Source organism: Oryctolagus cuniculus, chromosome 10, assembly GCF_051225735.1.
Source record: "Oryctolagus cuniculus isolate XC-2025 breed Fujian yellow rabbit chromosome 10, ASM5122573v1, whole genome shotgun sequence".
Taxonomy (NCBI): domain Eukaryota; kingdom Metazoa; phylum Chordata; class Mammalia; order Lagomorpha; family Leporidae; genus Oryctolagus; species Oryctolagus cuniculus.
In genome coordinates, this window is record NC_142876.1 from 41,100,859 (window position 1) to 41,113,010 (window position 12,152).

Here is a 12,152-nt window from a genome sequence, read left to right on the forward strand (position 1 = left end):
ATGTGCTTGCCTTGGAAAGCACCTGCACCTCCCCACTGCTCTCCCTAAGAACACACTGACTTCGATTGCCCAGCGCATCCACAAAGCTGACCTCTTACCCTCCTCTGCCTCCATATCTGAGCCCCTTTGTTTTGGTGATTCCCAAAGCCTATCTCCCACTGCTGACTAGAGGTCCTTCTTTTAGTTTACTAAGCTTTTAGCTTACAGTCTTTTCCTCCAGTGGCCCAAAGATCAGCCTCATCACCAGCATCAGAGCCCTCCCTTAAGGCCTTTGGGCTCTGGAGCAACACAAGGGGACAAACCAAACTGCCTTGCCCACATCATGGGAACAGGCTAGCTCTTCTCCAGCCTGCCTCAAGGAAGGAAAGGTTCATAAATATTTCACTAATAAGTCCCTGTTCGTTATTATAATGACTTCTGTAATTTAATTTTCCCAGTCCTGGGCTTCTTATCCCCATTGTCATTCCCATTCTTAACTGACTAGCCGGAGTCAATGACAGAAAAGGCAACACAAATAGTCTCCACTATCTACCTCTTTAGTGATATTTTCTTCTTAGACATTCCATGGTCTATATACCATCTGTTTCAACCATTCCAGTTTGCTCAACAATCTGGTTTCTGTCTTTGTGTGCCATCCTTTGTCAAGCATCCTATAATACAAAGGCTCTGTATAACAGATAAGGAAAACATGCACTCTTCCTTTTCCTTATGTATACCCTAATCATAGAAAGGTAGAACCAAGCAAGAAGGCTGCTACGTACTCTCCACTGAATAAGGAAAAATGACAGATTTTTCCATCATGACAGTTATTAAAAAAAAAAAAAGTAAAAATGGCCAGCTATATAATCAAAGCCATTTCTCCTTTGAAAAATAAAGCTCTTTCTGCAGAATACTGACTAAACAAAGGGAGGGGGAAGCAAAACCATACTTAAGTCCTTTACTCTTCAAATGAAGTCCCCAAGCCCAGATTTCCCAGGTGGTTTTTTTTTTTTTTTTTTTTTTAGTACTTCCTTTTAAAATTTTCTTTATTTCAATTTCAAATCATAATAAATGTAGTGGGGCTCTTCATCACTTTTAGCTTCTAGTTCTTTTTCTTTTTTTTTTTTCTTTTTCATGAAAGTTTGGTTTTTTGGGGCATGCAGTAAGTGATCGTCCTCTTTCCACCTTCTGTCAGATCCTTCAGCTGATACCAAACAGTAACTGAGCTTAGGTTACTCAAGCAGAAACCCTTGTGATGACCATTGTAACAGGCTGTCACTCCATGTAATTCTCCTTTTTAATGTTCTCCTAGATAACATCATTCCACTGGGCAGCATGACAATTAACAGCATCTCAAAACTGACCCAGCTTAACCAGTCTTCCATGTATTCACTTCCTAACGCACCAACTCTGGCAGACCTGGAGGACGATATCCATGAAGGTACCTGAAGGAATTTTTCCTCTGAGTTAGAAATCAGCCTTCTTATTTCCCTCTTATAATATTGAGAACCACGGGAGATACTATGGTATTGTGATGTGTTCTACCAAGCATAAAGCCCATTTTTTTAAAAAAGATTTATTTATTTATTTGATAGGCAGAGGCAGAGAGAGAGAGAGGTCTTCCAATCGCTGGTTCACTCCCCAGATGGCTGCAAGGGCTGGAACTTGGCTGATCTAAACCTAGAGCCAGGAGCTTCTTCCAGGTCTCCCATGCGGATGCAGGGGCCCAAGGGCTTGGGCATCTTCTACTGCTTTCCCAGACCATAATGCCGAGAGCTAGATCGGTGTGGAGCAACCGGGACTCAAACTGGCTCCCATATGGGAGGCCGGCACTGCAGGCAATGGCTTTACCCACTACTTCACAGTGCAGGCCCCAAGCCCATCCTTAATTTCTTAAGACCTGGGAAAAGAGTTAACTGTAATCTACATCAACAAAGTAATTTTTCATGAAGGGATTGAGGGCTTTGTTGTGTTTCTAGTATTCAGTTCAGTACCTGACACATAGTAGACACTTAACAAATACTTGATGAATGAATGAGTGTTATAGATTAAACATCAATCAACATTTCAGAATCAAGAGGCAGTCTAAATGTAGCTCCATTCTTCTAGCTCTTTGCTCTTCTCAGTGACTGGTCCATGAGTCATGACTGCTAAATCCTATAGCAATTGAGTATAAGGACTTCTTCAGTCAGAATTATTTGGCTGCGTGTAACAGAGACCCAATTACAATGTCTACACAGTACTTTATTTTTCTCTTAACAAAATATCTGGAATTGGCTAGTGGAGCTGATAAAGTATCTCTGTGGCTTCCTGCTGTACCACCCTTTGGGTATGGTTTTCATCCTCATGGTTGAGGAATACGGCCTTTACTCCAGCCTTCAAGTCTATGTTCCTGGTAGGGAGAAGAGTAAAAGACACATACACAAAAACTGGCACTTGACAGGATCTCTCCCTTTTTATCAGGAAAACAATAGTCTTCTCTCTCCCAATAGTCATTGGGCAGAACGGAATTGAAGGCAACAAAGGAATCTAAGGAGGTGTTTTTAATTATGTAATAGTGTCTCCTCAAAGAGAATTGGAGATTAATTAAGAAACCTTAATAGGTATTTATAGTGATGAAAAGCTAAGACAGTTACAAAGAAAGGAAGTTTATTTTGACGGGTCACAGTCCAAGATAGGGCAGATGCAGTTGGTTCAGCTTTCTGGCGAGGCTAGAGGATGGCAGTGCACAGGAAGGATCAGAGTGAGCAAGGAAGCAGAAGGGATTCTACTTCTATACCCATCCCTCTCACAAGAATTACCTTCAAGGTCTCATGGAAGACCCCCTTCTAGACATCGTAATTGGATTGTTTCCACCCTTCCTAGTACCATTAACTTACAACTTTGGGAGCTGTATCCTATTCAAACGATAGCAGAAAGAAAGGGAGGATGAATGAATGATGAATAGAGAACTAGCATTGCCAGTACTGAGGCCTTGGGGGTTCATTGATGTCCCAGCAGAGAGAACTGATGTAAGGCTTTCTCCCTGAAGTGGACAAGCAAGTGGACACTAATACCAGAAGAGTTCAAGAGCAAAGACTGGAACGTGATGGGTCTTCAGAAGAGCCTGTCTGTCATTCAGAGATCTGTGAAATCCCAAGGGTGGGGCAAAGTCACATTTGCTTCCTATGTGTTTGCTGGAGCTTCTCTAAAATTTAATAGGGGCCGGCGCCACAGCTCACTAGGCTAATCCTCTGCCTGCGGTGCCGGCACCCCGGGTTCTAGTCCCGGTTGGGGCACTGGATTCTGTCCCGATTGCTCCTTTTCCAGTCCAGCTCTTTGCTGTGGCCTGGGAAGGCAGTGGAGGATGGCCCAGGTCCTTGGGCCCTGCACCCGCATGGGAGACCAGGAGGAAGCACCTGGCTCCTGGCTTCGGGTCGGAGCAGCACGCCGGCCGCAGTGGCCATTTGAGGGGTGAATCAACAGAAAAAGGAAGACCTTTCTCTCTCTCTCTCACTGTCTAACTCTGCCTGTCAAAAAAAAAAAAAAAAAAGTTAATAGGTAGACTGTCTGCCGTGCCCTTGAGGCTGAACAGTGAAGTAGACTAGGTAATAAGATGGGACTCAGTGAGCCCAAGCAGAGGGACTGAGCTGGGTGTAGTGAACACATTGTCCTCTATACCTGTGGGCATACAAACCACATGGCCTTGTGGCACACCTCTGACACTGGTATCCCACATGTCTCAGCTGCTCCACTTCCAGTGCAGCTCCCAGCTAATGGCCTGAGACAAGCAGCAGAAGACGGCCCAAGTTCTTGGGCCGCTATCACCTACATGGGAGACCCAGATGAAGCTCCTGGCTTCAGCCTGGCCCAGCCCTTGCCATTGCAGCCATATGGGGAGTGAACCAACAAATGGAAGATATTCTCTTTCCCTCTTTCAAATAAATATTTTTAAAAAACAAAAAGATTGAAAGGACTCACCTAAACCCAAATTGTATAGAGGAAAAAACACATACCCTAACATGGAAAAAAAAAAATTACAAGCCTCTAGGAAAAAAGATTAATTTGTGAAGGAGTAATATACAAAAGCTAGTAGTAGTAGCATTGTTGTATATCAATAACAAATTACCTAAAAAAAAATTAGAAAAGCAGTCTTTTTTCCCATAGTAACAGCAACAACAAACTTCTAGCAGTAAACTTAACCAACGAAGTGGAAGAGCTTTATAATGAAAGCTATAAAATATTCATAAAAGAAACTAAAGAAGATATAAAGAAGTGGAATGATGTCTCATGTTCATGGGTTAGCAAAATAAGTATTGTTAATAATACCCAAGTAATGTCTAAAGCATTTTACAGAATCATTATAATTTCTTTTGAAGCACCATTGATATTTACAGAACTAGAGAAAAATTTGTACAGACCCCAAATAGCCAAAGCAATCTTCAGCAGTATGTACAAAGCAGGAGGCATTACACTCAGGATTGTATACCACAAAGCCAAAGTAATTAGAACAGCATGGTATGGGCATAAAACAAGGAACTGAATAGAGAGCCTAGAAGTAAACCCATGCACTTCAGCCAACTGATGCAAACAGACATCAGAGAGAAGACAGTCTTTTCAATACATGATGTTGGGAAAACTGGATAACTACATACAGAAGAATGAAATTAGAGGAATCAGTGCTGTGGTGTAGTGGGTAAAGCTGCCACCTGCAATGCTGGCATCCCATATGGGGACCAGTTCGAGTCCTGTCAGCTCCACTTCCCATCCAGCTCCCTGCTAATGTACCTGGGAAAGCAGTGGAAGATGGCTCGAGTGCCTGGGCCCGTGTACCCACGTGGGAGACCCTGAAGAAGCTCCTAGCTTCAGCCTGGCCCAGCCCTGGCCATTGCAGCCACTTGGGGAGTGAACCAGCAGATGGAAGCTCTCTCTCTCTCTCTACCTATCTTACTCTGCCTTTCAGGTAAATAAATAAATCTTTTTTTAAAAAAATGAAATAAGAACCCTATTGCTCACATGTACAAAAATTAACTCAAACCAGATTAAAAGCCTAAATGTAAAATAAAATATATTAGAATAAAATATATTTAGGACATTGGAATAGGCAAGGATCTTTTTAGATCAGATCCCAAAAGCAAAAATAGACAAATGAGATTTTTATCAACCTACAGAGATTCTACACAGCAAAGAAAACAATAGAGTGAAAAAACAACCTATAGAATATGAGAAAACATTTGCAAGCTATACTTCTGCCCTTGGGAACTAAGATATATAAGGAACACAACTTAATAGCAAAAAAAAAATCAATTTAAAAATAAACATTAGGGCAGGCATTTAGCCTAGCAGTTAAGACATCTGCAACTGATAGAGTACCTGGGCTTGATTTCCAGCCTGAGCCCCTGACTTCAGCTTCCTGTTAATATAGATCCTGAGAGGCAACAGGGATGACTCAAGTAACTGGGTCCCTGCCACCGAGGTGGGAGCATTCCCAGCTCAGTCTCTGCCCATCCCCAGCTTTTCAATGCATTTGGGAATTAACCAGAAAATGCAAATTCTGTCTGTAGGTCAGTTTGTCTATCTAATATAATATTTTTAAAAATGAGCAAAGGAAGATCTTCCTTTGAGAAGATATACAAATAGCCAATAGGTAGGTGACAAAATGCTCAGCATCACTACTTATCAGAGAAATGCGAATAAAAATCAAGTCGTGGCTGTTCCGCTTCCGATCCAGCTCTCTGCTATGGCTTGGGAAAGCAGAAGATGGCCCAAGGAGCTATCTTGGGGCACCCACGTGGAAGACCCAGGAAAAGCTCCTGGCTTTGGATGGGCATAGCTGCAGCCATTGCAGCCATCTGGGGAGTGAACCAGCAGATAGGAGACCTCTGTCTCTGCCTCTCTAACTCTGCCTTTCAAGTAAATAAATAAATCTTAAAAAAAAAAAAAGCAACAAAGGAAACAACAGAGTGAAGACATAACCAACAGAATGGGAGAAAAAATTTGCAAATTAAAGGAATAATATCTAGAATATGAAAGAAATTTAAAAAACTTTAATAGTAAAAAGCAAATAATCCAGTTAAGGAGTGGGCAAAGAATCTGAATAGACATTTGCATATATTGAACCATCCTTGCATCCCTGGGATGAATCCCACTTGATCATAGTAATCTTTTAATGTGCTGTTGGGTTTGATTTGCTAGTATTTTGTTCAAAGCTTTTTTATCTGTGTTCATCAAGGATATTGGCTTGAACTGTTTTCTTTTTGTTGTATCAGTGGTTTTAGCATGCTACTTTGAGCTGGTGGAGGTGTGATGTGGGCAACTCTTGTCCTTGCCATTTTCGGTGTGTCATCTTATTATTCTAAAACCAATCATTGTGATATTTTCCTTAGGTCTTGTGAAGGTGGCCTGGTACACACAAAAAAAAAGCTCTTTAAATTGGTGTTACTACTAAAGTGTGTTACTCAGCTTCCATCTTGATCTGCCTCCACTTTGTGATAGTTCTTTTCTCAGACCCAAGCTATGAGCATCCCTCCTCCATCTCCACCCACCCATGGCCTTCATGGCCTCCTGGCTATACTTCGGTTGAAAAAATTTACATATCAAAAGAACAGAAAACATTAAAATCTCCACTGTAATCAGGGGAATAATTGAATGACATGAGTAAAAATAGGAAATAGAAAAGAAAAAGAAACTGTGTTATAATTAAACAATTTAAAGATGAAAGGAATAAAAGATTAATCATCCATAAATGTGACTGTACAAAGACCATGAATATTGCAACATTCACTGTGGAATAATGATAAAGTGAGTGCCTGTCAATTGGGGTGAGGAATAGATACACCAACATCAAGCTGTCACTAAAAAGAATGAATGAGTTATAAAACATTCTTTATGGGCCTTCCATATGGTATTTTGCATAGAAAGCAAGAATCAGATTATGTGTATAGTATTCCCATTTTTGTACAGCAAACAATCCCAGGAAAAATTGATATTAACCACAGGCCATTCAAATTGGACTAACTTTATGTGGTTCCACTCCCAAGAAGTTCTGTTTGCTTTCCTCCTATCACCTTTTGTCTAGATTCCTGACACTGTCTTGGTAGTGGGGAGGCCCAGCCAGCCACAACCATAGATGAGATCCAGTGTATTTAGAGAATAGAATTCATTTGAAAACGGCATTTAAGAAAATGTCTGAAATAGGCTCATCCTTCCTGTCTTCTCATCCTAGCAAAGTTGGATGTATGTATTTGAATTGAGTTTGTTTGAACACTAACTTCTGGTTTGCAGGCAGTGAGGACCAGCCAGAGAAGCCTCACTTTGATTCTCGTAATGTGATATTTGAGCTGGACTCATGCAATGGGAATGGGAAGGTTTGCCTTGTCTACAAAACTGGGAAACCAGGTAAGAATCCTTTATAAACTTGGTCTTGTAGTTGGATAGTCTTACCTGACCTTGCTTGTCCACCATCACATAAAAGGTATGATACTTCCCTGTCCTCCTGAGATGCTGGCAGGTCTCTTGCAGGTGTCAGGATCCATAAATCCCCTTTGGTTCCCTCTGAGCTTCCCCTCTAGGCAAATTATTAGTGTTTTTAGTCATCTTTTTTTATGAGTTATTGCAATGTAAGTAGGGTAATAGGCAAGTAAAATCTAAAAGAGTCATTGTTTATAGACTCCACAGCAGATTCAGACATCAGGTAAAAATTCAGGAAACAAATTATCTTGGTTTTATATTTCTATGTTCAAGCCAGTAATAAAACCTGAATTACTGAACCTCTGGATCTTGGGTGGGGAATCAAGAGAAAAAAGCTCCAGGCCCTTGAGCAGCAGCCACCAGCTGGTACACTAATAGCAAGCAGGTCCGGCCTTAGCATAGAGACTGAAACTGCAGAGCTGCATAAGGACAAGCCCTCTTCAGGCAGCTGTCTGTCTGGTGAGGAGAGACAGGCACCAGAATTTATCTGTAGGGGGAGGAGAAATCATCTCCAGCTGGAAGAATCTTTGCCTTTGAACTGTCTCTTGAACTATGCATAGGAATTAGATGGGGATTTTGGAGAGAATTGGTGGGGGAAATGTGGCACCCAACAAGCAAAGGTACAGATGGGCAAAAGCCATGCCATTGGGAGGTACAACTGATGTGTGAGGAATGACAAACCCAATTCAGTAGGACACATAGTTCATCTGGAAACTAGGGAAATGAAGGAAGAAGGCCAGTTGCTTGCTGTCATGCGGAACTTTGAAAGACAAGCAAAGAGTTTGGGCATAATGTAGAAAACATTGGGGACTCAAAGTTGTTTAGCAGAATGTCACAAACTTGATGGTAGAGGCCATGTAGGGAGAAGTGACAGCTATCTAGACAGCAGATATACTAGGGTAGGATTAGTGGCAAGAATGGAAGGTCACAGCAGGTGCAAGGCAGGAGCAGGTATGATATGAGTGATATGAGCCTGCTTCAGTTCAGTCTGGACATCACACAGAACACAGGGGATTCCCAAGGATGAACTGGTCTGGACTGCACCATGGGAATTCTGGTTCCTGAGAGAGGCCTCTTCAGAAACACCTGAGCCATTCAGAGTTTCTATCCCCTGGGAAATCTGAGTCCACTCTGTTCCCAAAGGAGGAGAGGAATGCTCATTCCCACAGAAAGCATCTGCTTGGTGTACTTCCAGATGGCTACAGTCCAGCACAGAAATCAACCTGCTGATGAGAATTTATAAAATAATGTCAAAGAAAATGGTAAAAGTGGCCACTGGATGGAGCTGGCGCTGTGGCACAGTGGCACAGTGGTTAATGCCCTGGTCTGAAGTGCCGGCATCCCATATGGGTACAGGTTCTAGTCATGGCTGCTTCACTTCCAACCCAGCTCTCTGCTAGGGCCTGGGAAAGCAGTAGAAGATGGCCCAAAGTCCTTGGGTCCCTGCACCCGCGTGGGAGACTTAGAAGAAGCTCCTGGCTTCTGGCTTCAGATCGGCATAGCTCTGGCCGTTGTGGCCATCTGGGGAGTGAACCATTGGACAGAAGACCTCTCTCTCTCATCTGTCTCTCCTCTGTGTAACTCTTTCAAAATAACTAAAAAAAAAAAAAAAAAAAGTGGCCACTGGAGAATGGGACTAGAAGGTTGGGAGTGGAAGTAAAGGAACTTTTACTTTGTATTTTACATTCTTTCTACTACTAGAATTTTTTTTTCAGTCATGAATATACACTGAATTTATAGTTAATAGGGGAAGCAATGTTAAGCTGTCCCTCATCGTTCATTGTCTTTGTCTGATTTTTAGCATCAGCCCAAGACACTGAGATCTGGTTCCTGGACAGAGCATTATACTGGCATTTTCTCACTGATACTTTTACCGCCTATTATCGCCTGCTCATCACCCACCTGGGCCTGCCCCAGTGGCAGTATGCCTTCACCAGCTATGGTATCAGCCCTCAGGCCAAGGTAAGGGGTTATCTCAAACTGCAGAATGTGCCAAAATCTTTTCAGGAAATGGTTAAATTGCAGATTCTCACCATCTGCATCTGATTAAAGAAATGGAGAGTAGAGCCCAGGAACCTGGATTTTCAGTAAGCAGGGCTGGCACTGGCACTTCCACTATGGGTGGACTGGACAGTATCACTTTATAGTGATCTAGTTAAGTGTTCCCAAACTTGGCCAATCCTCAGAATCATCTGGAAGGTTTTTATTTTTCTCTAAATTTCACTGGGACACTTCTGTCCGGATGATTGTTTTGTTGGATTGGCAATACGTGAATGCTCACCAGAAGAGTGAGAAGTATTCCCCTGTCTTCCCAGCTACTTCCCTAGAGGCAGCCACCATAGCCAGTTTCTTTTGTGCCCTTCACAAGATACTCTTTACATAGAATACGTATGCATACATTTTTTTGGGTCCTTCATTCTAAATCACAAGTGCAATTGTTCTATACCTTATTCCTTTTACTTAATTCTTCAATGTCAGTCATGGAGAGCTGTTTTGACCTTCTTGATTGGCTACAGCATATTGCATCGTATGGGTGTGCATCATTTATATTACAGGTCTGGGCACCACTTCAGTCAGTCAGAAGCCAGGTAATACTGATGTAAAGCCTAGTTTCAGAACAAGTGTAGATGGAAGAACTATTGACTGGAGTGAGCCAGTCTGGGCTCCTTCATAGTGGTTTCTCACAAGGACTAACAGCTCCACCCTACTATGCATTAATCTAGAAGGCCTCACTGTCCTCAATGTCAAATAATGACCATGTCCATCTGGTTAAGACTGTGAGGTGGCTGTCGTCAATGAAAGGTCAGTAAATATGGATGTCCTTTGCCGTCAGCTGCCTAGAAAGCCAGTAGGGCAGAGAAAACCGATATATGCAGCCTGCCTGTGGAAAGGCCTGCACCAGCCTCTGTCAGTCCCTCCCTAGAGAAGACTGATAGGGAGTAGCTGGTTAGGGGCCAGAACAGTTAGAAAGAGACTGTCCCCTGGTAACTTGGGATCTAGCATCCGAGGCTCAATCTCACTCAATTAGAAGGAAGGATACTCAGATTCTGAGTTCTCATACTGTATTTGTTTACAGGACTCATAAAATAATATGTGTATCTTACCGGGAGCAAGTGTGTACAGGTTGAGTATCCTTTATCTGAAGTGTTTTGCACCAGAAGTGTTTCAGATTTCAGAGTTTCTCAGAGTTTGACATATTTGCATAGACTTAAAATTTCTGATTTAACATTAGTGATACTCAACTTGTACTCTGTTCTCTCTGTGCTTCTTGTCCCCAACTTTCTACCCCAACCCCACTAAAGATCACAAAGAATGGCATTCCTGCTTTGAATTTTGACACTGTCTCCCAATTTTGCTCCACAGCAATGGTTCAACATGTATAAACCCATCACCTACAACACAAACCTGCTCACAGAAGAGACTGACTGCTTTGTGAACAAGCTGGATCCCAGTAAAGTGTTTAAAAGCAAGAACAAGATCATAACCCCCAAAAAGAAAGGGCCTGTGCAGCCTACAGGAGGCCAGAAAGGGGCCTCTGGTTCTTCCACCTCTAAATCCTCTTCTGGCTCTGGAAACTCCATCCGGAAATGAGCGCTTCACCTCCTCACCACAACGATTTCCGTGCTCGGATGGCCCCAGGCTCACTCTGTATGTGTGGAACTGCAGACCTTCTCCCATTTGAATGAGCAAAACCCTAGGCCTCTTCCCCCCACTGGCATTAGCTAGGAGTTGGAAGGACACACTGAAGTTTCCGCCAGTCCTTCCCTCGCCCCTCCTCGTTGCAGGTGTGCCATTCCCTGCCTTTGTAAGCTGTGGGGATTTCCAGATCTTTATAAGTGGCCAAATAAAGCTACTGAGAGCTTTCCTGTCTTTCTAAACCCAACCCTCAGTGATTAGAGAAGTCACCAAAGAAATCCATGGTTTTGACCCATGAAGTGTGATGGCTGCACTGTTCATTCGGTAGCCACTTGTTATTATACATGGCTACTTACACTTGCGTTACAGTCATGTCCTCCGTTGCATTAGCCACATTTCAAGTACTCATGTGGCTAGAAGAGTCCATAATGGACAGTACAGAGGTAGATTTCCACCATCACAGAAAGCTCTTTTGAACAGCACTACATTAGAATATTTTCATACTGTTCTTCCTTAGATGAATTCATTTTTATTAGATAATGTTGACGCCTTACTTCGATGGGCCATATATTCCTTACTTCCTTTATCCCAAAAGTAGCTCACTCTGCTCATTTCCTTTTCCATTTCCCATAAAGTTTGTCTTCCTCAACTGTTTCCTTCTTGCTTCAGTTTTACGTTGCAGGGTTGCTCATTTGCCAAAATTATCTTAAGTAGAGGTATACGTCTGCTGTACTTTATTCTAGCCACAGAAAATCTCAATGTAGCTGTGCAGGTTTCCTCACAGTTTTGATGAAACCAGTCACTGTTGACAAAAGCTTCTCCTGGTCCTGCCTAATGACAGAGCTGAATCGTCCAGCCCCCTACTGTGTGGTCCCCTGACATCCTTGCAACAGACCATCCTCTGCCTAGAATATGCTGGGATTCCAAGAGTTCCTTTGTAGTTAAATTGCATGTAATTCGGAAATAATTTTTTCTAAGACTCATAGGGATACACACTAGACTTCTAGCCAGCCTATATATGAAGATAAAAAGCTCACGGAAGATGGAATTAAAATTTATTTTGGCACGAAAGTTTTTAAATCAATGCA

At 42.4% G+C, this 12,152-nt stretch overlaps 1 protein-coding gene across 16 annotated transcripts in view; it reads left to right on the plus strand.

Annotated features, from left to right (window-relative positions):
• The window catches only part of TPGS2 (tubulin polyglutamylase complex subunit 2), an 82,754-nt gene extending 71,448 nt beyond the window's left edge, over nt 1–11,306 (plus strand). For 10 of the 16 annotated variants that reach the window (XM_051851990.3, XM_089305789.1, XM_051851989.3 and 7 more), the window contains 4 exons: nt 1,292–1,420; nt 7,243–7,356; nt 9,230–9,390; nt 10,792–11,306. In XM_051851990.3, coding sequence (XP_051707950.1) covers nt 1,292–1,420; nt 7,243–7,356; nt 9,230–9,390; nt 10,792–11,019 — 632 coding nt within the window. In that variant the 3' untranslated portion in view covers nt 11,020–11,306. The remainder of the gene's footprint in view (nt 1–1,291; nt 1,421–7,242; nt 7,357–9,229; nt 9,391–10,791) is intronic. The other 6 variants (XM_089305787.1, XM_089305799.1, XM_089305796.1 and 3 more) reach the window with 1 other exon arrangement.
• Nucleotides 11,307–12,152: the final 846 nt, after the last annotated feature.